General features: G+C 50.3%; 3 protein-coding genes across 4 annotated transcripts; 2 read left to right on the plus strand and 1 right to left on the minus strand.

Moving 5' to 3' along the window:
* The first annotated feature begins 1,171 nt into the window (after positions 1-1,171).
* Positions 1,172-4,920, plus strand: IL2RG (interleukin 2 receptor subunit gamma). Of its 2 annotated transcripts, none has more exons than XM_028096571.2 (8): positions 1,172-1,354; positions 1,553-1,706; positions 1,905-2,089; positions 2,335-2,474; positions 2,894-3,056; positions 3,615-3,711; positions 3,968-4,037; positions 4,388-4,920. In XM_028096571.2, the coding sequence occupies exons 1-8, from the start codon at positions 1,216-1,218 to the stop codon at positions 4,586-4,588; spliced, it is 1,149 nt and encodes a 382-aa protein (XP_027952372.2). In that variant the 5' UTR covers positions 1,172-1,215; the 3' UTR covers positions 4,589-4,920. The 2 variants fall into 2 exon arrangements, with proteins under 2 accessions (XP_027952372.2, XP_027952373.2); XM_028096572.2 differs by having other exon boundaries at positions 1,175-1,330.
* Positions 4,921-5,892: 972 nt separating this feature from the next.
* On the plus strand, positions 5,893-7,863 carry CUNHXorf65 (chromosome unknown CXorf65 homolog). Its single transcript, XM_088028561.1, is given in 6 exon segments — positions 5,893-5,898; positions 5,956-6,112; positions 6,314-6,448; positions 6,758-6,826; positions 7,295-7,401; positions 7,627-7,863. Coding segments are annotated over 6 exon segments (576 nt in total). The 3' UTR covers positions 7,729-7,863.
* Positions 7,864-8,991: 1,128 nt separating this feature from the next.
* On the minus strand, positions 8,992-15,598 carry FOXO4 (forkhead box O4). Its single transcript, XM_028092111.2, has 3 exons — positions 14,716-15,598; positions 10,083-11,142; positions 8,992-9,724 (listed from the first exon to the last, which is right to left on the minus strand). The coding sequence occupies exons 1-3, from the start codon at positions 15,175-15,177 to the stop codon at positions 9,717-9,719; spliced, it is 1,530 nt and encodes a 509-aa protein (XP_027947912.1). The 5' UTR covers positions 15,178-15,598; the 3' UTR covers positions 8,992-9,716.
* Positions 15,599-25,274: the final 9,676 nt, after the last annotated feature.

The following is a 25,274-nucleotide window of genomic DNA, read 5'->3' on the forward strand; positions in this document are numbered from 1 at the left end:
AGCCAACTTAAAATTCTCTCTGCAGCCCCCATAGAAAGAAAGAGAGAAAGAGAGAAAGAGAGAAAGAAAGAAAAGAAAGAAAGAAAGAAAGAAAGAAAGAAAGAAAGAAAGAAAGAAAGAAAGAAAAAGAAAAAAGAAAGAAAGAAGAAAGGAAGGAAGGAAGGAAGGAAGAAAAAGAAAGAAAGAAAGAGAAAGAAAGAAAGAAAGAAAGAAAGAAAGAAAGAAAGAAAGAAAGAAAGAAAGAAAAGAAAGAAAGACAAAAGGAAAGAAAAGAAAGTAAGAAAGAAAAAGAAAGGGAGGCCAGTTAGTGGGTTCGAGGAATAATCATGACTAGAGGGAATGAAAGGCTGATTTAGCACAGTGGCTGTGCTCGTGGAAAGGAGGACACTGCTGAGAGAAAACACCACAGACGTAGAGCTGATTGGATTCTCAGGAATGAGAGAGAGGGAGGAATTGATGATGACTTTGAGGTTTCAAGTCTGGGTGACTGAGAGGGTGGTGATACATTAACTGAGATAGGGAACACAGGAAGAGAAGCAGATTTACGGGAAGACGAGGAGTTTGAAGCCAGTATTGTTGTTCCTCCTTTTCCAGAATCTACTTCTAAGTCAGACCTCCTAACCTGTCTCAACAGGGACCCAGCTCAGGCAGCAGCTAAGGGTGGATGGATATTCTGGTTTGGATTAGGTCGGAAGGAAGATGGCTATACGTGTGCCCACAGGCGTCAAGATTGTACTTTCCACCCAAGAGAGTAGGGCTTTGACAGAGGTTTCAGGGTGACTGAGCCCAGGAAGAAGCATAGCACAGGATGGGGAGGGAGTTCCAGACCCTCCACTCCACAGGATAAAATGACTTAGATGAGAAGGTGGGTGGTTGGGAGTTTTGGTGGTGGTGGCGGCGAACAGATCCTTCCCAGGATCCGGGTGGCCTGAAGATTCTTGAGTCTGTGACAGTATCGTGTGCCCAGCCTCGGTCTCCACTTAACAGCACTTTACAGTGGTGGTATTACACCTACAGATTAGATTAACACTTAATCTCCCGGAGGATTTAGCCTGTGTCATAGCACACTTTTGCCACACCCTCTGTAAAGCCCTGGCTTCTAAGGTTCTTTCCACCGGAAGCTATGACAGAAGGAAATGCGTGGGTGGGGAGGGGTAATGGGTGAGGGGCCCAGGTTCCTGACAGTCTACACCCAGGGAACGAAGAGCAAGCGCCATGTTGAGGCCACCCTTGCCACTCAGATCCCTCTTATTCCTGCAGCTGCCTCTGCTGGGGGTGGGGCTGGACTTGACGGTCCCCATGCCCAATGGGAATGAAGACGTCGCAGCTGGTGGGAAACGTGGGACTGAAGGGGGTTGGTGAGAGGGGAGCCTGTGGGAAGGGGCCGTACAGAAATCTCGAACCTGCCACGGGGCATTGGAAGGATGCGGGCAGAACTGAAGAGTACTGTGGAGAAGGAAAAGGGGAAGGGTTCTCTGCCCCCTGCCGCTGCTTCTTCTGACCATCATTTCTGGTCTTCCCCTCCCCCCCCCTCGTCTTCTCTCCAACCTAGATTTCTCCCTGACCGCTACACCCCCTGGGACCATCAGCGTTCCCACCCTGCCCCTCCCAGAGGTCCAGTGCTTTGTGTTCAATGTTGAGTACATGAATTGCACTTGGAACAGCAGCTCTGAGCCCCAGCCCACCAACCTGACTCTGCACTACTGGTATGAAAAAGGAAGAGGGGACAGCACAAGGGAGTAAGAGGGGGGTGGGCTGGACCAAGAAAGAGGGTAAGCCAGCATCCGAGCCTCCCCACCATTTTCTCATGGGGTAAGTCAGTTCAGAGGAGATGGGGCTGGGCTGTGGTATCCGTAGTACCCAAGTTTATGCCTCCGTTCCTCTTCCTCCCAACCCTTCTCCAGGTACAAGAACTCCAATGATGATAAAGTCCAGGAGTGTGGCCACTATCTATTCTCCAGAGAGACCACTGCGGGCTGTTGGCTGCAAAAGGAGGAGATCCATCTCTACGAAACATTTGTTGTCCAGCTCCAGGACCCGGGGGAGCCCAGGAGGCGGTCCATACAGATGCTAAAACTGCAGAATCTGGGTAATTTGGAAAGGGCGCCAAGAGTCCTGGAATATATTGTGGGGCACTGGAGTATAGGGAGTGGTGTTCTTTCACCTTGAGGGTACTTAGGCAGGAAGGACGAGGTGAGGGATCGGGATCGGGAGGGGCAGAGGGATTAGGGGCACTACCTTCAGGATCCTAATTCATCTAGGCCAGGGCAATGACCACACACACACACACACACACACACACACACACACACACACAAACACACATATCTCCAGTGATCCCCTGGGCTCCGGAGAACCTGACCCTTCGAAACCTGAGCGAATCGCAGCTAGAACTGAGCTGGAGCAACAGACACTTGGACCACTGTTTGGAGCACCTTGTGCAGTACCGGAGTGACTGGGACCGCAGCTGGACTGTGAGTGACCGGGGTCATGAATGTAGCAGCTCTAAGGCCAAGCAAATGGGGATAGAGGATTCAATCGGCCAAGTAGGAGGGCCTGATCTCAAGCTCCTGTTCTCTGCTTCCTGGTTCCTCTGCTCTGTCTCTCCCCTCATCCAGCTCCTTTGCCTATAATGACCAGTGGACTTCCCATTAACGTTTCCCTACCCGTACTCTTCCCAATACCTGATAGCCAAGTAAACAAAAGGGAGCCTTCCAGGGGATCTGGTGAGGAGGCATTAGATTCTAGTTGGTGAAGGGAGCAGGGTGGCTTGAGTGGTCAAGAGAGGAGGGAAGAGCTGGGAAGGACTGGATGATGGGGGGGAGGGGCCGCGGTTTTAATTCTCCCTTCTTCTTTAGACACCCATCTCTCCCTCACTCTCTTTCTCCCCAAGGAACAATCAGTGGACCACCGAAATAGCTTCTCTCTGCCGAGCGTGGATGGGCAGAAATTCTACACGTTCCGTGTCCGGAGCCGCTATAACCCACTCTGTGGAAGCGCTCAGCTTTGGAGTGAATGGAGCCGCCCTATCTACTGGGGCAGCAATACTTCCAAGGGTAAAATGGGCCTAAGACCTCACCGTGACCCATGAGCCCGGCACCCCAACCCTTTCAAGCATTGCTCTCTTTTGCTCTACCTCTCGACCCCTAAGTCCCCCAGACTTGGTGGCCCATCTCCCCTCACTGTTCAACCTCAACCCCCAGGTTGCAGGGTTTTTCTGTGTTGGGTTAGGTCAGTATGTTGTTAGAGTGGGCGGGGGGGGTGGTCGAGAAGGAGGCAGAGGGGAGATAGAATGTTTAAGATTCCCCTACAGCATTTCCGGAAAGCCTGCATGGCAAAGATAGCTTTGGAACCAGACCGATGTAGGGTTTTAAAACTGGCTCTGCTGCTTACTCCCCACCTCTTTGACCTCGGGCACATCGCTAACCTCTTTGATTCTGTTTCCTCATCTGTAAGATGGAGATAATGATTGTCCCCCCCACCCCCCGCCACTCTCAGGAGTTGTGAGGATTAAGGGTATGGGAAGTGTCTAGCACGGTGCCTGGCACCAAAGTTGGGGCACTATAGATGTTAGGTCACTTTCTCTTTCTTCTTCTTCTTCTTTTTTTTTGTAGAGAATCCTTTGTTGTTTGCTTGGGAAGCTGTGCTTATCCCCCTTGGCTCCATGGGATTGATTATTACCCTTATCTGTGTGTACTGCTGGCTGGAACGGTGAGATTTCAGATATCCTGGGAAAATGAAGTGGGGTGGCTGGGAAGAAATAGTAGAGGAGGATTATCACAGGGTCTCCAGGAGTAGAGAGCGGGACAGTAAGGAATGAGGGATCACTCAAGGGGGGCATGGTGACGGAAGGAAGCTGCAGGCACACAGACAGCAGAATCCCTTCATTCCGTCTGGGAGAACTGGGAGAAGGGTACTAGACGAGTGTAACCAACATGCTCCTGCTCCCTCTTTCTCCTCCGTTCAGGATGTTGCCCCGCATTCCTACCCTCAAGAACCTCGAGGATCTGGTCACCGAATACCACGGGAACTTTTCGGTGAGAACATTGTCACAGGCAGACTGCAGTTTGTCGACCACTGACTGCCTCTGCCCGAAAGTCAGCCAGAGTGTGGGGGCCAGAGGGGAAGGGGAGGGGGCCTGCACTAACTGTCAGGATGTGGCTGGCCAGTGGGAGGTTGGGCTAGATGGAGAGTAACACACCGAAGAACTGATTATATAGATCAGGTGGGGCAGATGGCAACAGCGGTATGGGGGGCCCCGGGAGTCTGTGTGTCCCTTCTGTAATCACAGGCGCTGCAGACCTTGTAAGAGCTCCCTTGGTACAGAGCCCGGGTCTTTTACTCCCTGCGCCTAATTGACCCCTGACCTGGAGATATCTGTCTTTAGGCCTGGAGCGGAGTGTCTAAGGGCCTGGCCGAGAGTTTGCAGCCAGACTACAGTGAATGGCTCTGCCACGTCAGTGAGATTCCCCCAAAAGGAGGGGCTCCAGGGGAGGGGCCTGGGGGCTCCCCCTGCAGCCAGCATAGCCCCTACTGGGCTCCCCCATGCTACACCCTGAAACCTGAAACTGGAGCCCTGATACCCTGACAGAATCCCAGAGCCCTGTATTCCTAAGTTGAACTAACTTCCCCTCTACCCAGCCTGGGTCCCATGCTCACCTCGCCCCCCTGTGGCTGATTCTGAATTTTATGCCCCCTGTAACTTCCCTCCCCCTCCACGCCCCCCCATTCAATATCTGCTATCGTCCAATTGCCCCTTTGCCCTGAGCACGCGGCTCATCTTCCCAGATCCAGCCCCTCTTCCTCCTTGCAGGATTCCTTCTCCCGCAGTCCCTCCGTCCTTCCCTCCCTCCTTCCATCTATCCTTCAATTATGCTCCAAGCAATGAGAAATAAAGCTTCTGTTGATGATCATCAAGAATGTCTGTTGTTGGGGCGGGGAGCAAGGGAAATGTGGGGTGCAAGGAGGGTGCGAATCATGGTGCTGACAGGAGGAAAAAGGAGTAGTAGACTCATGATGTGCAAGGAGTAGTACCACAAATTAACTAGAGAAGAGCAGCGTTCGAGAAACTTGGCTTTTCTCTAGGTGCCCTGCACTCCTACCAGCATGCATTTTATTTTATTTTTTTTAAAGATTTTATTTATTTATTTGACAGAGAGATAGAGAGCACAAGCAGGGGGAATGGCAGAGGGAGAGGGAGAAGCAGGGTCCCTGCTGAGCAGGGAGCCCGACGCAGGGCTTGATCCCAGGCCCCCGGAATTAGGACCCAGCCGAAGGCAGACCCCCAACTGACTGAGCCACCCCTGTGCCCCTTATTTTATTTTTTACAAGATTTTATTTATTTATTGGGCGGGGAGGAGCAGAGGGAGAGGACAAGCAGACTCTGCACTTAACGTGGAGGAGCCCGACGTGCAGGGATCAATCCCAGGACCCTGAGATCACGACCTGAGCCAAAACCAAGAGCCAGAGGCTTAACCCACTGAGCCACGCAGGCGCCCCACAGGATGCATTTTAGAATTAGATTTACCGTGTTGCCCCCATCCCCAGCAAATCTTTCACAGACTCCCACCCGGGTTCTTCTCTCCTTATCCATACTCCACCTTCTGCTGCATATACCACTTCTGACCTCATAATCCCTCAACCTCAGCTTCAGGCCCCACCCCTAGGGATGTTGGCTATCCACTGCTGGTAGCTCTCTCCCATCTGCCCTGTCTGGGCCTCTTCAGCCTATGAGATCCGCTGACCTCTCCAGACCCCCAATCCTATGAGCCCACTTCTGCTCACCCCCCCCCCCCCGCCCCGGACCTCTAGAACATTCTCCTTCCGAATGACTCATCAGGCCTTCATCTGAAGAGTGAGAAGATCTTGAGAGCATGTTCATTTTCATCAAACATGGAGGTGAGGGGCATCACAGAACTGGAGTCTGTATGTAGGGCTGGGGAGGTTTGAGGGCAGTGGGGGGGAGGTGGTCACAGGGATGGTATACCTACAGAAGGGCCACATGCCCCATCCCATGTCTTCTCAGATAATCACCAGTTTCTGGTCAATACCAATTGCTCTGTCCTTCTGTTGCCGCATTACACCCGCAATAAAGTAGGGTTGCCTAAAACAGGTGAGGAGTTAGGCGGAGGGGAGTAAAGGCCAAGGGTTGGAAGTCCGCGGGGTCATTTCGAGACTCCAAGCCCTCTGACAGGCAAGAAGAGAGCTCTTTGAATCCAACAGCTTCCTCCAATCCCTTCAGGATAGGATCACTGCCCCTTTTGCTCCCACTCTCCTTCCTTAGCTGCCCCAATAACCCCTGGCCTCCCTCCAGACACCATCGATGTGTGTGACGAAACGGGGACAACGAAGTTGCTTTTCCTGACGAAGACCCCTGGAGACTATGCCAGCAAATTCCTTACTGCTCGAAACACCTACTATATTTGTAAGGTGGAGCCTGGAGCACCAGGTAGAGGCTTGGGAGCATTCCTGAAAGATAGGGCAGGGCCCTCAAAATGGATTGTGAACCTTGACCCTCAACCAGGTCCAAACTGACCATCTCCAGTCAGCCTAAGAAAGGGCACCGCCTCTACAACAATAGGGTAGGTTTATGCATATTATGCTCCCCCCACCTGATCCTAGGGTTGGACCTGAGGGGGATGAAATCAGGAATATCAGCTCACAGTAGCATCGGGGGTTAGGTTCCTGAAATCTTGGGCTTTGGAAGGGGGGAGACGGGGTGACAGGGGCTGGAGATAGCACACTGCTGTGTTCACAGGAACCTGACTGGAGAATGCCCACAGAGCTTTTGTGCCTCTCCTGAAGAATCCAGAACCCGAGCTAATTGGTAAGGAGCGCGATGGAGGAAGGAGGAACATGGAGAGGACTGTACATAGCCAGGTGATAGAGTACATTCTCTATATGGAGTGAGAATTGTGGAATGAGGCAGGATCCTAGGAAAAGGGGACTACGGCCTAGGTCCACTTTAGGATGGGTGTTTCACTCCAACCGGCTGGAGTGGCGTGTGTCACTCACCCCTACTCCTCACCCCCATTTCTCGGGCACTGTCTTGATATAATCTCCCTATCACCACCCCATCGTTCCCATCTTTCCCTTTATCCTTTTCTCTTGGAGTCTCGGTGTCCCAATTCCCACCGAAAAGAGCAAAACTTAGGCACCTTCAGATCACTCCTCAGCCTAGCTTTGGGCCCAGTTATTCCAAGTGATTGCTGGAATGATGGGACGGATGGGGTGGGTAGGTAAAGGTCTCTGATCCTCAGAGGTCGGGGTAGGGGTGCCTTTTCCTAGTTCTCAGACACCTTGTGCACACAATGTGATCTTCTGGAGAGGAGCCGAGTGAGATTGCTTAGAAGCCCAGAAGCCAAGAAAGTCATTCCAATTGAATCCTCTGTGAACCTCCCAGTAAGACTCCCCAAATGTAGTCTGTTCCTGCACCCCCCTTTCCTACCACCCAACCCGAGGCTCCTGCCCCCTGTCCCCCACCCCCGGGATGAATTTCCTTTCCAAATCCAATATCCATGCCCAAGACCTGCCTCCAACCTCTCTTGGCCTGCCACGGGCCCTAGTTTGTAGAAAGCTTCCCTGCAGGGGCCTCTTTATCTACTTATGGATCCTTTCCTTTTCCAGTCCAAATCAATGGGACGATCAGATGAAGAGGGGTCCACTCGCAGGGGTCCGATCTTTAGGACCAGAGCGGACTTTCTCAGTAGAAGAGATAAACATTGCTAACTAAATAAAGTGCCCAGGTGAGAGCAATAATACGAGGTATGAAATTACTGGAATTCAACGTGAGGTCCCTTCTTCAAGAAAGACTCCTTCTCCCAATATCTGCACCAAGGCCTAAGTGTGCCCTGGGCACCATGGAGGCTCTGAGGGTGGGTAGGAGTGGCAGGAGAGGGCTGGGGTGAGCGCATGGGTGGGAGTGAGGCAAGACTGTGAAGTCTGGTACAATGAGCCTTTGAGGGACAGAGTAGGGGGTGGGGTCCTCTCCAACCAGACTACCTCCCCTTGAGAGGCCTATCACAGCCCGCCCACTACTGCTGAGGTTCCGTGAAGGATGGGCATCTTCCCTCCCCCCCCACCACGATGATCCACCAACTCCCTCTGCTGAAATTCCCCCAGCCCCCCACCTCTCCTCCGCCTCGGAGTAGTCCCTCCCGCCAGTCCTCTGCCTCCCCCACCCCTTATCTGAGGGGAGCAGCAAGGCGGCAGAAACCGGAGCTGGTTATAGGCATTTATTGAATTTATTCATTTATTGATTTGACACACTTCCCCACTCCAATCTAGCACATGATACAATCTGGGTAGGCCAGGCGCTGACACAGGAAATGATGGGAACCCACAGCAGGGGCGGGGGAGGGGACAATGCAAAGGGGACTGGGGGAGGGGCTGCTCTGGGGGCTGGGGTGGGGAAGGAGCCCCAGATGGCCACCCTGGCAGGTGCTAGTAAACCTGATCCACATTCCCCTCCATCCCCGCTTGTTTCCCAGACCCTCGGCCAAGCTCCCCAGCTCCCCCTGCCCTGTTCCACCCCTCCCCCCCTGCTTGCCACCACACACACTTCCACATAACCCCTGTAGTCAGGCAAGGGGAAGAAGGGCAGGGACAGCTGTCAGGGGCCTGGAACAGGGAGGTCTCTGTGCCTAACTTTACCACCCTAAATCCTTCCCTCCTCTTCTCCCCCACCCCCTCCCACCCCTTTGCAGGCCACAAGCTAATTCCAGGCCTTCAGTGCACTCTCCCACCATAGCGCTAACCCGCAGTGGGTCATGCGAGAGTGTGGCTGCACCCCCAACACCACACACTCCCAGACACAAGGTGAACCAGGGGGCCTGGCTTAGCTTTTTCCGTAGGGAAACTCTAAGCTAGGTCGGCGCAGACCTTGTTCCAGACATCTCCACGGCAGAGCTTTCCCCCTTGCTCAGTACAACTCTCCACTGCTGCTCCCCTGCCCCCTGCTCTCTGGCGGCCTGGAGCTCGCTCTCTCTCCCCCCCCCCCCATGTTTCCCCAGGTAATGTCTGTAGTGTTTGCATCATGTCACTATGACAAAGCCTTCAGAAAGAAAAAAAAAAGCATTCTCCCCATCACTAGCACCTTGCCACTGTTAAAAATCTCTATATTTGTGTTTATATCTCTTTAAAAGTTTATAAAAAGCCTTTCTGTTATCTGCAGCCTTCCAAGGGTGATTTGGCCTGGTGAGCCCCTCCAGTGCTCAGACCTTGGCCCTTCCAGGTCCCTACTACCCCACCCTACCCACCCCACCCCACTGGCCTAGGGGGCCACTGCATAAAAATCCCAGGCTCAAGCTAGCCCGGACCAGCTCAGGTAAGACTACAAAAGATCCTGCTCCCAAAGGCAGGGGTAAGGCCACTGGTGACTTCACATTTCCAACAGCATTGCCCACCCCTGCTCTGAAACCCAGGGGGCGGGAATGGAGAGAGCCAAGGATGGCTCCCAAGAGGGGGCCTCACCCCCTAATTGGCACAGTGAGAAGAAACCCTTTCCCTTTCCCCCCACCCCTTTCCCTCCCTCCCTCCACAGTTCCCATATGGGGCAGCTTTATCTTTAGAATTTCCTCAAAGCCCCCGTGTGAGCAGACCCCACCCTAGCTCTAAAGCAGGGTCCTGAATTCCCAGGGAGGGGTCAAGGGTAAAGAGTGGATATGGGCACGCCTGGCTCCACCGCTGAAGCAGGGGACAAAGCTTCCAGCCATGGCTCAGGGATCTGTGGGAAGAAGAAATGGAAGACAAAGTAAGAGGCTCATCTGGGGCATGACAACTTTCCACCATTAAGGTCCACCCGCCCCAAAAAACCCCCCACAAAAAACAGAGACAGCCCTTCCCCCTACCTTGCCTGTGCTGCTGCTAGGGGCGGGCACTGCTGAGGGGCCTGGAGGTCCCATCGGGGAGCTACGCCCCTCTAATACGACGCCCTCCCTCCCATTCCCCAGGGGCTCCAGCCACCGCCCTCCTCCCTGGCCTCCAGTTCTAAAGCTCCCTCTTGCTCAGATCATGGCACCAGCTGGGCACCTAGGAGTGGCTGTAAGTTGTGAGATGCTACTGTGGATGAAGAGGTGTCCTACCTGGCTCGAAGTTGAAGTCCAGTCCCTCGCCCCCATCCATGAGGTCGCTGATGATGTTATCCACGTCACACTCCAGGTTCTCCATATACATGTCAAGATCCAGATCCTGAGGCATTCGGTCTTGGCTTGCAGCTTCAGTACCAGGTGTGAGCACAGGAGCCCCCAGGGGCTTGGGGATGGGAGCCCCTGCCATGACTGGAGGTGGTGCTATCATAGAAAGGGTGGGGACCAGACTGCTGGGGCCCGGGGCCTCTAGCGGCTTGGGACAGAGGCCGACTCCTGTGGCTAGCTTGCTGGAGGAAGGTAGCCCCCCCAGCAACAGAAGTGTTGGAGCCTGGGACAGAATGGGGTCTACCTGGGTCATGAGCACATCGGCAGGGGGTGGTGGCGTATCAGAGGTGAGCAGGGCCTCCAGAGACTGGGGGCTAGCAAAGCACCCTTCTCCTGCTGCCAGGGACCCCTCTGCTGAGCTGAAGAGGGAGGTGCTGTAGGTGTGTAAGGGACCCGGGACCCCAGGATGCTGCAAAGAGAAGCCAGAGAGACTACTCCGAGAGAGCAGGGAATGGGACGAGGTGAGATTGAGCCCATCTAACAGCTCGAGATCTTCGTTTAGGGTGGGAGGGACACCCCCTGCATAGCTGCTGACTGAGGCTGGCATCTCTTCCTCGGCCAGCACCTCAGACTCTGGCCTCATGGGGGAGTGCCGAGTGCTGATGGTGCTGGCGTTAGAACTGCTTCGTGGACGGAACGTGGTCCACACATCGGCCTCTTCGCGGTTTCGCGAGCAAGGGCTGCCTGGCCACTTGGGAAAGTGGCCCACCGGGCTCGTTGGAGTGGCGCCTTCGGGTGGAGCCGGCAGCACGGCAGGTTTCTTCTTGGGGGCCTTGCTGCGGCCCCGAAGCAGCTTGCTGCTGCTATCCATGGAGGCTGCCCGGCGGCGGGGAGCCTTGCCACTCTTGCCTCCTTCAGGATTCAGCATCCACCAAGAGCTCTTGCCAGTAGCTTCGTTGTGAACCTTGATGAACTTGCTGTGCAGGGACAGGTTGTGGCGGATGGAGTTCTGGAGGGGGCAGAGGCAGTGGGAAAGGGGCATGAGCTCCGTGCAGGGGAGGCCAGTGGCCAGCAGCCCCACCTCGAAGGACGCTGGGACAGAGCAGGGGCATTCCTAGAAACCCAGAGCTATCAACCCCCCCGGGGGGGGGTAACAGGCAAAGGTAGGGGTGGGGATTGGAGCGGGGTGTGGGGGGAAAGACCATACACAGTTCCCACCCAAAGACGAGATGCTCAGCCTCTGCTGCTCCAGACGTCTCTGCACAAGGGCCCAGGACACAAGCCGAGTAACAACCTACTGCCGAGGGCACTGGGCCCGTTCTGGAAAAGCTCACAGCACTGCACTCCTCCCAGGTCTCTGGGGGGCTGTCTGGGGCTGGTGGGCATTTACTGGGGAGACACACTCCTGATTCCACAAGAACTAGGATTAGGTGGGAAAGAATTCCATGGCTCCAGCCTCTTTCCTTGAGTGTAGGCTTGGGTGGAGTTTACGGGACAGTGGTATGACGCCAGCCCAAGACTGGCCCACCCTGTCTTGAGCCAGTTCTCTGACTAGGCTGAGGGGCTGGAACCTCAGCAGAGAGAGCGCTCTACTCCGCATGGGGCATTTGAGCCCCAGCTCTCCGGAGGATTTGAAGATCTCTCTCTTTTTTTTTTTCCTGATTCCTCCCAGTCCTTGGGCAGACACGCTCAACTACATTCAGGCCAGGTGCCTCGCTGTGCCTCAGATACACAAGGCACGTTCCTTTCTCCCTCCCTCCTCGTCCTAGGAAGGGTCTCCCTTCTGTAAATTCTGCTAGTTCCTCAAGACCAAGCGTAAGTTCCCTCCCTTCTATTAAGTGGTTGCCTGACTTCTGCGGCCAAATCTCTCATATGGTATTTTTAATCTGTTCCACACAATCTGACCCAATCTATATTGTATTATTTACAATTTCACGTAATTGGTCTCATCGAGTATAAGCGCCCATGGCACAGATCATGTTGTCCAGTCAGGCAGCCCTCAACGGCGCCCCCTCGGAGTGCCAAGCTCCCAGGACATAATCAGTACTTTGTCGCCTTATTGGTGAGTGGCCCTGGGGTGACAATAGTGAGCCTGCCCTTGAGGCTCTATCAGCTTTGAAGCGCCTTGGGTATTGGAAACTCCGTGTCCTCCCTCCCTTCCTCCTTCCCTCCCTCTGTTCTCCCTTCCTCCCTCATTGCTGATATTCCGCTAGAGATAAGTTTTTTCCCAGGGGCCCAAGGAGCTGAGATTGGCAGCTTCTTGAGCCCCCAGAGCAGCTTCTTTCTACTGGTTGCCCCAGGCTAGTTACACCATCCTTTTGTGTCGTCCCCCCCCCACATCCCTTCCCTGTCCTACCTCCTTTCCCCTACTTCCCCTCAGGAATTTGTGCCTAAGATCTCCAACCTTAGGGGCATTTGACCTCCCACAAGGAGCTCTTTGGTGTTTAGAAACTTGGGAGGAGCCCAGGAGGGCTCGGAACTACTTGGCTGAGGCTCTGACTGGTGCTCCAGATAAGGAGACCCTCTGCCTGGGGAAAGATGCTCAAGTAGCTTCTTGTTCCAGAGTTCTTTAGCCAGAGAATTCCTTGTCTCCCTGGGACCCTTCAGTAACGGCTACTACCCTGGCTGCATTGGTACTCCTCGTTCCTTGAAGGGAATGGAAACTTGTCCATCTAGACAGTAACTGTCCAACCTCAGTAACTGAGCGCCCCCGTGACTTCTGGCACTGAGATTCCCACCCCCCCACCCCCCCACCCCCGTTCATCCGTCAGCTCTGGCTCTACTGAGAAGCTCCATTCCTCTCTCTACACTCAATACCCCAAGGGGCCCATTTGGTTAACCCCTCTTCTTTAGACCTCAGAACTAGTACATAGTACAACGTCCTACCTGGAGAGGTCAGCTCCCTAGAAGCCTATAATGCCTACCTGTTGGAAGCCGGGGGGGGGGGTGACTCCTAATTGTCCCCCCAAGCCACCTAAAACAAAGCTTTCTTGTTCTTAGTGAGTGCCACCCCCTGGTGGGGTGGGAGTACTTCTGGCCCACCACCAGAGGAGCCAGTTCAGGGCCCCCCAAGGCTTACCCCTTGGAGTGGGGCGGGGGTGGGGATGGGGGATGAGAGGCTGGGAGGCCCTAAGCTCAGCTTGATTTGGCTTCGCCATCATTCAAGTGAAGAGAATTTGGCAGCATGGACTAGCAGAAAGAGGATATGATTTCTAGGTAGACCTGAGTTCAGGTCCTTGCTCTACAGATACCAGGAGAGTTTCCTGTCCTTTCTGTACCTTAATTTCCCAACACGTAAAATGTGAAGTCTCACAATTGCTGTGACGATTAATAAAACAAAACAAAACAAAACTTAAAAACTACTTTGTAGACAAAAACTCCGCAAATAAGTGTAAATTATAAGGAGGGACTACACTCCCACTGCATAACTAACAACTCACGATTATTTCTTCTACCCTGGAAAATGAACCTAAGGCAAAAGAAAAAAACAGCTGTGTAGGCTGGGTCCAAGGAGGGGAGCTCTTTATGAGCTGAGACTGTGGCGTGGCAGTCTACCCAGAAATAGTGCCAAGGGTCTCAGTCAGCTGTCCTGTTTTCGGTCCGGCCCAGCTCCTGGGGATACTGCAGATCTGATCACTCGATCTCCTAGACCTAGGGGAGGACCCTCTGCTCATTCAACCCTCTCTACTTCCTTGTACGCTGATCTCACCACCCACGGGGGTGCAAGATGCCAAGGGGCTGAAGCTCCCCATTTTGTGATTAGAGTTCCATATTCCTCAGGACAAGTTTTCAGAGCATCTAGCAAGATCTTTCTTCCCAGTTTCTTCATGGAAGGCAAAGGGAACTCCCAACCTTGTGCTCCAAAGTCAGATCCCTAGCTCTTTTTTTCGTAACTATTATTCCTCAACAGTAAATGAAAACTCTCCCCTGGCCCCTGCCACCCCAGACTTAGATAGCCCCTTGCTAGGGAGAGTTTCCTAGCACTACAGGGTAAACTGAGGCAGGTAGCAGCTCATGGCCCTTTTTTTCCTCCTGGTCCATAAGAGCAGCTACTTTACCCCAGGAATATCACCTTTTCTCACCTCTGCCACTCTACCCCCTCTTCTTGGGTAGAGCCGTTCTAGCACAGTACCTCTACCCTGAGGTATTGAGAGGCAAGTGGGGAATCCAAGTAATCCCACAGGAATGGGAGAAAAGGTGTTGGGGTGGGAGGTGGGGGAGGAAGGAAGGCTAGGTTCATGTGGGGAATCCACACAGTTCCTGCTGTACATAGGATAAAGACCTCTCTGTGGAAATAAGTGTCTGGGGCAGCTCAAGCCAAAGTGCTGGGAGTGTTGAGCAGTGAGCAGAGAATTCAATTTTCTCCAAGGCAAGGACAGTGTCTTATTCATCTGTGATCCTCCAGCATCAAGCACTGAGCAGTGGCATATACTATGTCCTAAGTAAATGTTTGTGTAATTGATGATTTGAAGGTGGATCTCTGGGGTAGGGGCATAAAAGGTGGCCCCAGAACGGCAGTAAGGAGGCTAGGGGGCCCAAGGGGCAGATGGTATTGGGACAGAGGTAAGGGGGTCATAGTTACCTTCCATCCTGCTGAGCTGTTGCTGTCACCCTTGTCCTTGAAGTAGGGCACAGTGCGGACCATCCACTCATAGATCTGGGCGAGTGTCAGTCGCTTCTCGGGGGCGCTTTCAATGGCCTGGCTGATGAGTTCTGCATATGACTGATTTCCCCAGGCATTCCGGCGGGAGCCTCCCTTCCGAGGACCTGTTACAGCCCCCAGGATCCCGGGCTGGGGGCCCCCTGCCGGCTCTGGGAGCTGGGAGGGCAACAGGGTCGGCTCTGAGTGCCCCTCCGTGTGTACCTTCTCTCCCAGACCTGGCTCCACCTCGGGCGGCTCGGGCGGCTCAGACGGCTCAGTAGCGAGCTCTGGTCGGGGAAGGGGCCAGGTGCAGGAGCGGGGACGGCTCTGGGGTTCGAAGTCGGGATCGAGGTCTATGATCGCGGCAGCCTCTGTGGCTGAATTCTCATTCCTTGGATCCATACGTGGAGTTGGACCTCCGCCGCTCAGCTTTCAGAGGAGCCTGCCACCGTCCCTCGCGATGCCTCCCCCCAGGGGGGAAGCACCGAGGGCCAGGAGGCACATTCCTGCCAGTCCTCAGAAAGTCGCGAACTTCCCCCTCGCCCCAGGACGCTAGCCCCCAGGCTGTCCCTTCCACACAGTTCTCTGATCCTCTTCTCGACTACAAGCGGACAGCCTCGGAGCTCTTTCCGAGACACCACCTGTAACCTCCGCCTAGCGAAGACACTTTTTCTCCAACCTCTCACTCAGCTTCCTGCTCTTTTAAACCTGAGGCACGGTATCCCCTCATACATTGCGCTCCCATCACCGAACGTCTCCTTAGCCGCAGTTCCCTCCCCCTTTTAAGTTGCTGCCCCCCGGACACTCCTCCCAAATTTCCTCCACCCGGATCACTGCCCTCCCCCACGCCCCGCTCCCCCGCGTCACTTGCCCCTCCCCTAGCTGCCCCTCCCCCCGCCTCTTCCCTGCACTCCACTCTTAATAGGCCCCGCGGCCCCGCGGCCCCAGCCTCCCTTATTCCCGCACCAATTCCCCTATCGGCCCCCCCCCACCCCCCACCCCCGGGTTCCCTTTTTGTTTTGCTCCGAGCAGCAGCCCCCGCCTGACGTCTCTGTTTACCACTCGCCGGGGCAGCCATCTGCGCACGCGCCTGGAGAGCCAGTTGGGAAACCGAGTTCTTCAGTCGTGCCACCCTGGTCCGCCTTAGGGGACTACATTTCCCGTCCTACTTCGCGGCCAGGAGCCCGATAAGGGCGGCTGGAGAGCGGCGTGGCAGGATATAGGGAGGTGGAACTTTAATTATTAGAGGTCGTCGCGGACTTTTTCTTTTCTTTAAAAGTCATTTTCCTCCTTCCCCCCCCCTTTCCCACCTCCTCCCGTGTGACTCCGGGACGCCTCGGTGACCGTGTTGAGAGGCGCTAGACCTTTCTCCGTCTTTCCGTGAACGGCGGGCAGGAGGGGAAAATGCGGTCTCTTACAAGAAGCAGAAAACCGAGAGGCAAGAAGCCGAGAACGGACTAGAAAATAGGCTGTATGCAGGTTCGGGAGTTGGGTGAAGGGCTTGTGCAACATAAACAAATGCTGGCGATAGTGTCTCCTCTACCCACCTCAAGCCCCCGTACGCAATTCACGGTGACAGTGCGATCGCTGACCAATCAGTTTTCTCCACTGGCTCCTCTGGCCTCCCCTGAAATACTGATATTCTCCAGGTTCCCATCTTGGGCGGCTTCGCTTCTCATTCAACAGGTCCCAAACGGAGCGCATTATCTGCTCTTGCACCCACACCCCTATACTCTGGCTATCCTTATCTTGATTTTGGTTACCAGTTGTCCTGATCTGCCCAGTCCTCCAAGCTAGACTTCCCCCTCGCCTTTTCATCTCTTTAGCTTCTCCCGTCCAGATCCCAGTCCAGACTTTATTTATCACTGGATTAAGTTGCAATATCATCTTAGTCGGACCTCCTGCCATCAGTCTTTTCCTCACCGTGGTTTATGTTCCGTGCTGCCAACAAAGTTACCCTTCTAAGAAACACTCCTGGTAATAGAGGCTAAAACGTATGGAGCACTTATTATGTGCCCGGCGCTGTGCCGATTGCCTTACATACATTAGCTCATTTACTCCTCAAATCAACCGGGTACGGTAGGTACTGCTATCAACCCCATTTTATGCATGAAAACACGAATGCTCAGAAATTCAGTGCCATTCCCAGAGTCACAGCTAGGAGGCAGGAGAACTGGGATCATATCACTTACATGTGACCAGAGAATTTCCCTGCTTGAAACGTCCTTTGATTTTCCCTATTGCCTATGTGATAAAGTTCAGACTCTCTAGCAAGGTACACGCATCTCTTCAGGTTCAGGCCACTTCCCACCTTTCCTGCTTCATCTTTCACTAGGCACACTAAATTCCAACCAGTCAGAGTTTTGTACTATTTCCGGGAAATGTCGTGCCCTTTTCTACCTTTCCCTCCACCTCCTGGGATGTCCTCCCTCTCATCATCCCCTCCCCAAGCCTCTTATCTTGGAACATTCCTATTCAGCCTTTCTTGTTCCCCTTAGGTGGACTTCTCCCTTTTCTGCGTTTCCAAGAACTTTGTGCAGGCTTGTGTTATACAGCATAAACCATATGGTACTGTAATGATTTCTTTACATGTATGTCTCCTCCACTAAACCGAACTCCTTGGGGACAGGGGCAAGGTTTACGTATCTCTGTGACCCTAGCCTGAGGTCCGACTCGAGAAATGCTGGTAGAATGAATGGGATCAGGAATTGAATGGCATTACATTTGTACATTTGACAACTTTTTAGTAAACGTATGGTGGGTACTTTCTGTCTGGCCGTGCCTCGGTTTTCCTGTTAGACAGCGAACTCCTAGGGGCAGGGACTATAATTTAACTTCTCTGTATAGTGCCTAGCAGTGTGGCTTGATATGTGCTACGTGATGGTGATGCCTTCCTCCTTGTCAGGAAGGACAGCTATACAACTCGGCATTTTTCAGAGGTGGCAGGACACTGGGCCTTCAAAGTGATATTAGTCTGCTCATGGTAACATAACCATCTTGGTGCTACACATTCCTGCCTCCTTCTCCTCCAGACTGCATGTGTGCTCCATCTGTCATGAAGAGGGTAAATAGAAGACCATGTATTCCTACCTGAGGTCCAGACTTGAGAGATGGGGCATCGTTGCTCACAATGCCTACAAACATTTCCTGCATATATGCCTCTTCGTCCTGCAGCACAGCCTGGTGTGCATGGTAAGTGAATCTGATACAAGAGAGCGCCTGGTGGGCACTAGGTCACAAGGAGCTCTCTTTGAACTGAAATAGGTGTGGTGACAGATCATGCAGAGCTGCTGAGGCAGAGAAATGGCAGGGTGGGGCAGGCACCTGTCCTGGCTTGAATGATATCTTGCATTGTCTCCCTTGTGCATTTCTTTCAAAAGGTCCACCTCTCCACCAACTCATGTCCATCACCTCCTTAAATTTCCAATTCAAAGCTCGAATCTTAGGTGCTCTTGGAAGCTTTCCCTGACTAGCCCAACCTGACAGATCACTCATCTGCTTTCCGTCTCTTGAACCTCTATGAACTCAGTTTGTATTCTTTAATTTTGTGCTGGCGGTTACATAGCTTTTCATTTCATGAGGGCATATTGTCTCCCCAACTAGATTACAAACTCTGAAATCAATCAACAAATACTTATTGAGTCTTTAGTGTTGAGATGAGAGTATACCTTGAAATCCTAGAAAGACGAAAATGACCATAACCCATAGGACCAGATGATTTAGGAGGGTGAGTTAAAGGATCTGTGGAATAGTAAAAACACTGCTACTTTAAAACACGTATCCGGAGAGGTCAAGGTTATTCACTTTATTACTGTGGGCGTGTTAGAATATACATTAGTCAAGGGACAGAGTTAGCAAGGTAGCCTTGGAAAATAAAAAAGATATTGGTCAGAAAAAAGGACTAACAGGAGGCCCCCAAAAAACAGACTGTAGTAATAAATTATGAACAGATATGGCAAGATATGGGTGGGGTGGGGAGGCAGGCTTTTTCCCCAGTTGCAACCCCAGAGTTCATGGTCTTAACTGGCTTCCCATTCACAACATGTTTTTCTTTTTTTCCTCTTCAAGACCGTAGAGGGGTCTGACTCTCTTGCCTCCTTCACTGCCACCACCCACTTTTCTACCTGGGTGCCACCCCCCCAACCCTGCTGCCAAATCGGCTTTATTAATTTGAATCGGGATAGCTATTTCCCCACTTTTTTCTTATCCTGCCCAGCTCTGAAAAATCACCCAACCCTCCCTAGTGTCTGTATAGGAGTTTTTGCCAGTAACTACGGGGAAAGAAGAAAGGGTTAACAAAAATGACAATGAGAAAGTTCCAGGAATCTCAGAGAGCACCACCTCTACTTGTCTCTGGTCTTCACAGACATGCATGGAATGTACATAGTTTTGGTAGCCCTCTTCCTTAAGTCCTTCTTTATGTGACTCTGTGAAAGATTTCTAGTCCTTCTCTTAGAAGCCAGCACCACCCTCCCAATCCTGTCGTTGGTTTTTAAAAATCTTCTCAGTTAATAAACCTTTCTTAGGAGCCTACTGTTTTAGGGGCACCTGGGGGGCTCAGTAGGTTAAGCATCTGCCTTCGGCTCAGGTTATGATCCCAGGGTCCTGGGATGGAGCCCCGGAGCGAGCCCCGTGGTGTGGCAGGCTCCCTGCTCAGTGGGGAGTCGGCTTCTCTCTCTTCCTCTGCAGCTCCCCCTGCTTGTGCTCTCGTTCTCTCTCTCTCTGTCAAATAAATAAAATCTTAAAAGAAAAAAAAAAAAAAGAGCCTACTGTTTTCCAGACACCGGGCTGGGTGCTTTTACATAAAGTGGACCCCAGACTAAAGTCTTTAGGTTTAGCCCCAAGTAGATTTGAGTTGTTACCCCTACTAAGTTCAAGGCAACTCTCAGTCTTTCTGGACCCTGAAAGTTAGTCCAATACAGTGAAAAGAGCACTAGCTTGAGTCAGGAGATCTGAGACCTTGTCATAGCTCTGTCACTAACTAGTTCAGTCATAATAATAATTACAGTACTATCAAAAAGTAACATTTATTGAGCTTTTATTATGTGTTAAGTACTGTGCTAGGTGCTTTATGTGGATTATCTGATTTGATCCACACAAGAAGCATGTAAGTTAAATGCTGTTTTTCCCTTTCAGAGAGGAAAATGAGACTTGGAGTGGGTAAGGCATCTACTTACGGTCCGGTGTTACTAAGTAGCAGAGCAGAGAGACAAATCCAGGCATTCTGACTCCAGAGCCTACACAAGTCAATTTGCCTCCTCTGGCTTTGGTTTCTGCAGTTGTAAATGAGCATATTATATTAGATGATAGCTAACGTCTGTCCCAGCTCTAAAATCCTATTTCTTGTGATCTCCAATCTGGATATAAGACCCCAGATTGCCCTTCTGGCCTTAGGCTTCCCTGAGCTTACACTTCACACCCATGCAATTCGGTTCTGCCCACCCCCCCCAAACCACCCCCCCCCCGGTTGGAATAAGGTCCACAAAGCTTCATCTCTTAGCTTTTGGGCTCACCTGAACTGACTTTCCAGCTTCGTCTTTAACCCTTCCTGCAGGTCTCAGTGGTTTCAACCTTTGAAAGTCCTACTGGAAAAAAAAGAAAGTCCTCCTGGCATGATATTTACCGGGGTTTTCAACCAGAAGAGTTTCCAGTATAGGAAACATGCTTATATTTTATTTTATTTATCTTTTACATGCTTATAATTTAAAGTTACATGAAAAGAGCAGGATGTGATACTTTACATGCTATATGCTCATAATTTTGTTTAAAATACATTGAGAAAAAATAGGAAGAAATGCCAAAAACTGTTAACAGTGGTTATCTTTTTTGTTTTTACTTTCTCACATATTTCCAGTTTATTATGACTGTGGATAACTTTTAAAATGGGAAAAATGCTTTATATTTTGCTGCTTTCTTTTTTTTTTTAAAGATTTTATTTATTTATTTGACAGAGAGAGACACAGTGAGAGAGGGAACTCAAGCAGGGGGATGCGAGAGGGAGAAGCAGGCCTCCCGCCAAGCAGGGAGCCCGATGCGGGGCTTGATCCCAGGACCTCGGTATCATGACCTGAGCCGAAGGCAGATGCTCAACCACTGAGCCACCCAGGTGCCCCATTTTGCCGCTTTCTATAAGGGATGTGGAGCACTTTACCCCCCGCCAAAAGTACAAATGTCATAAGATTATAGAAATAGAACATCAGAGGCATAGAAAGGAAGGAGGAGCTAACGTGCAATGACCAAACGTGAAGTCCACCTTTTGGGGGCAGCCAGGGGAAAGGGGGAATGTGACAATTCTCATTATTGGAAAGACACATAGCAACTCCTCAGGAGGGACAGAGATTTCCCTGTCACTAAATTCTTTTTTTTCTCCCAGTTGAAAAGACAGGGCTATAGCAGACAATTTTTTTTGAAAGATTTTATTTATTTATTTGACAGAGAGAGACACAGCAAGAGAGGGAACACAAGCAGGGGCAGTGGGAGAGGGAGAAGCAGGCTTCCCGCTGAGCAGGGAGCCTGATGTGGGGCTCGATCCCAGGACCCTGGGATCATGACCTGACCGGAAGGCAGACACTTAACGACTGAGCCACCCAGGCGCCCGTACAGCAAACAAAAATTTTTGAAAATACAAAACATTTTTACAATCCCATTGCCCTCATACAATTTTCATCTTTGCCTAGCAGCTTTTAGTCCTCTTCTACAGACACAAATAATTTTTACATGGCTGCAATGAGAGTCTATATGCCATTTTGTGTTCTTGTTTTTTTACAATGAACATATCATAAACACACTTTCATATTTAGTCTTCCAGAATTATAATTTTTAACAGCTACATAATGGTTCACTGCTGACACTAAATTCCATAAGAAATCTCTCATGTGGGATTAACATAAAGGACAATGTCCTCAGTAACAGTTTCATAACACACACACAAGAGATTTTCATATTACTTGCTCATAACTACCCTGGCTAAAAGCCAAGGGTGTAACATTAAAGCATTTCTGCAGGGGCTGAGCTAATATGGTTCAGGCATGTAACCTTCTGGTGCCTTAACTTGATCTGGGGACACAACTTAAAATGCCACCTAAAGGAGTGGATGGATAAAATGTCCCTTACAATATATTCCATAAATATCTCTTCTCACAGCCAGACTTTTGACAGGACCTCAGAGGCTGACTACACTTCTCTGGTGAAGGCCAGAAGTGTTAGTATGCTCTGTTGTCAATTGAGGCAGGATCCATATGTTTTGGAAGCCAGATGAACAGGTGTTTGGGTGACAGGGTTTACATTCTGGCTTGAAAGTCGAGAAGCTTGGCCAGCATTGTTGTTGCATGGAAGTTTACCTCACGTCCTCATGGAGGTAGGGTGCGGGTGAAGCCGGATTTTTTGCCGGAAGCAGCTTTTTGATCTGAGTTGCACACCACAGAGGAGGGATTTTTGATTTGAGCAATTTTCAAAGCCTATAACCAGTCAGGTGGCCTGGGCATACGAAGGGAAGCCTCATAAATATTCCAGTGGAACCTCTGGTTTGAGGAACTGAAGGGTCCCAGGGTGCCTACCACTGTGAATTTGCTGCAGAATGGGGTTTTACATTGACCAATTGAATTTTGGAGGCTGCCACCAAGGATAATTAAATTTCTTTACATAAATGATGTTGAGCTGTTATTTCTGGCTCTAATTATGTACAAGAGCCAGTTGCCTCTTAAGAGCTACACCTGATATGTGATAATACTCTGTCTGCAGCGTAAGGGTGGACTCATTTTTTATCTTAAAATTTTTATTGTATTAACATTACAGCCACAAGACAAACAAACTTGTGAAAATAGAGAAATAGAAGAAAATAACTACCCATGAACCCACCATCTCAACACAATTATCATTAGAGTTTTGTGTACTTCCCTTATTTTTTTCACGACTGTATTTTTACATATTTACATTTGTATTTGTATATAAATTTGTGTCCTCTCTTAATAATTGTAATTATACAAGTAATACATGAATGTTTTCCTTTAAAAATTTAGAACATTAAAGGGGCACCTGGCTGGCTGTCAGTAGAGCATGGGACTCTTGATCTTGAGGTTGTAAGTTTGAGCCCCATGTTGCCTGTAGAGATTACTTACAATCTTCAAAAAAAATTTAGAACATTACAGAAACAGTTAAAAGTCCCTTTGGTCCCTTATTCCATTTACTCTTACTCCTCCCTGAAGTTACCACTGTCATGAGTTTGATAGGTATTCTTCCAGATCTTAAAAAAAAATGCTCTTATGTAGGAAAAATGTAGTATTGTTTTGTGTGCAGTAAATGGTTATGTTTGGCAACTGGCTTTTTTCACATGAAAAAGGTTTTTGAGATTTATCCTTATTGATACATGGAGTTCATTCCTTTTAACAGTTGTATGATATTCCATTTAATGACTGTGCCCCATTTATTTAGCCATTCCCTAAAGGAGAATTCTCATCTGTGTGTGTGTGTGTGTGTGTGTGTGTGAAGAGGGCTAACAAGTCTGCTAAACTGCCTCAACTTCCCTAGTTACTCTGAGCATATCAATACAAAGAGACAACCTGAAGTAAGAAAAAATAAGTGACTTTACCTGCAAACACAGAGATGCTTGGTCCCCAGGTATCACCATTTTGGGAGCCTTGATTCACAGTGCTGTCCAGTAGAACTCCCCGGGATGATAGAAATGTTCTATCTCTGCACTGTCCAATATGGTAGCCTATTCAATATTTGAAATGTGGCCAGGAAACTGAGGAGCTGAGTTTTAATTTTATTTAACTTTAATTTAAACTTGGTCACATGTGGCTAGTGGAGACTGTATTGGATGGTGCAAGACTCTTGCATAGGATAATGGAAGCCACAATCCTTCACACTACAAATTACATGATCAGGAGCTTTAAGACCATCGCGTCCACCCTCCAAAGGTCAATGGATGATGCTAAGATCTTGTATTTGTCCTTCTTTTAAGGTTAAGTCTCCATGTTCCTAGTTCCCAGATGGGTTACAAGATGGATTATCAAACGGAAAAAACAAGGTTGCCAGAAAGTCTGCCTTTCTGGGAATGACTATACTCATGCCAAACCATGTAGAAATTCATTTCTAATCTCAACACTCTCACTTGACATTTAATAAGCTAAAATACCCCATCAGTCATCCCACTAGCCCAGTAAAAGCTTCAAAAATGACAGAAGTAGTACATAGAAATCAACAGAATACTACAAACATCTTACAAAAACAGTCTTGGCTATGAGCCAGCATTGTTTGGTTAGTTGAGTTGTGTGTCATAAACGGGGTTTAGACCCAGAGAGAACTATCTACTTTCTTGTTTTCCACAAATGCCTCTGGGATACCATGAATCCCCATCCAGATCTCCTTTATCGCCCAGAAGGTTCCTGACTGTCCCATAGAGCTTGCTAAATCTATAGCTCACATAGATAGGCACGTGGTTATGCAATTTGCTCCCAGAGTAGGCTCCAGAATGTCCAGATCTAGTGTCTAGCTGATCTTCCCTGGCAACATCAGGCAGATATGACAGCACGTGTGGGGTGAAGAAATACACAGCCTGACCCTGGAAGGAATAGTGAGGCACAAAGCACAAATACACAAATTTTTAATACAGACAATAATAAAATAACATGAAAATATGCTAGCTATGCCTGTCATAAAAATCCACAACTAACTCCTCTTTTTCATATGGATGCCAATGTATGAAAGTATACCTAGCCTCTTGTCTTTCCCTTCCCCCTTCCGTTTCCTGTTCTTTTATGTTTACTTTCTCTGATCTCTTTGCTTAGTCTCTTTCTCCTGCCTCTGGCAGTTTCCACTGTTGATCCCCTTTCTGCTTTTCCTGGGGCCAGTCTTATAGCATCCTTCAATAGGGTCATGCACTCAGTTAATCTGTAAGTGGTATCAGGCCATTAAGATATAAGTTAAAGAGAAAGAAGGCTTAAACACAGTCCTGTTTTCCTTGTGATTGCGGTCTGGTGTACCAGGGGACTTCTCCCTCCCTCGAGACTCCCCCACCCACTATGGAAGTAATGCCTGTTTATTCAAGAAAAAATGTAAAATACAGAGAAAAATATTTAAAGTACCCATGGTTCCATCACCCAGTGAAAGCTACAGTAATTTTTGCTATATTTCTTTCCAGTGTTATTTTTTTCCTTCTACATAGTTTTTTTTTTTAAAGTAAACTCTACCGCCAACGTGGGGCTTGAACTCAGGACCCCAAGATAAAGAGTTGCACGCTCTACTGACTGAGCCAGGCAGGTGTCCCTGTTCTATGTAGATTTTTTAATTTTTTATTCTTTAAAAAGATTTTATTTATTTATTTGAAAGAGAGAGAGAGCTCAAGCAGGGGGAGCAGCAGGCAGAGGGAGGGGGAGCAGCAGGCAGAGGGAGGGGGAGAAGCAGGCTCCCGCTGAGCAAGGAGCCTGATGCGGGGCTCGATCCCAGGACCCCAGGATCATGACCTGAGCCGAAGACAGATGCTTAACTGACTGAGCCAC

The sequence above is a fragment of the Eumetopias jubatus genome, unplaced genomic scaffold (assembly GCF_037043125.1).
Source record: "Eumetopias jubatus isolate StellerSeaLion01/CBP00866 unplaced genomic scaffold, mEumJub1_p1.0 scaffold_11, whole genome shotgun sequence".
In the NCBI taxonomy this organism is placed as follows: Eukaryota; Metazoa; Chordata; class Mammalia; order Carnivora; family Otariidae; genus Eumetopias; species Eumetopias jubatus.

Excerpts from the sequence above, each read along its gene's own strand:
- IL2RG (XM_028096571.2), top strand. The coding sequence starts at position 1,216 with ATGTTGAGGCCACCCTTGCCACTCAGATCCCTCTTATTCCTGCAGCTG. Across the intron at positions 2,090-2,334 it reads GCTAAAACTGCAGAATCTGG|TGATCCCCTGGGCTCCGGAG; the intron begins GTAATTTGGAAA and ends ACATATCTCCAG. Across the intron at positions 3,712-3,967 it reads GTGTACTGCTGGCTGGAACG|GATGTTGCCCCGCATTCCTA; the intron begins GTGAGATTTCAG and ends TCCTCCGTTCAG.
- FOXO4 (XM_028092111.2), bottom strand. The coding sequence starts at position 15,177 with ATGGATCCAAGGAATGAGAATTCAGCCACAGAGGCTGCCGCGATCATA. Across the intron at positions 11,143-14,715 it reads ACAGCTCAGCAGGATGGAAG|AACTCCATCCGCCACAACCT; the intron begins GTAACTATGACC and ends TGCCCCCTCCAG.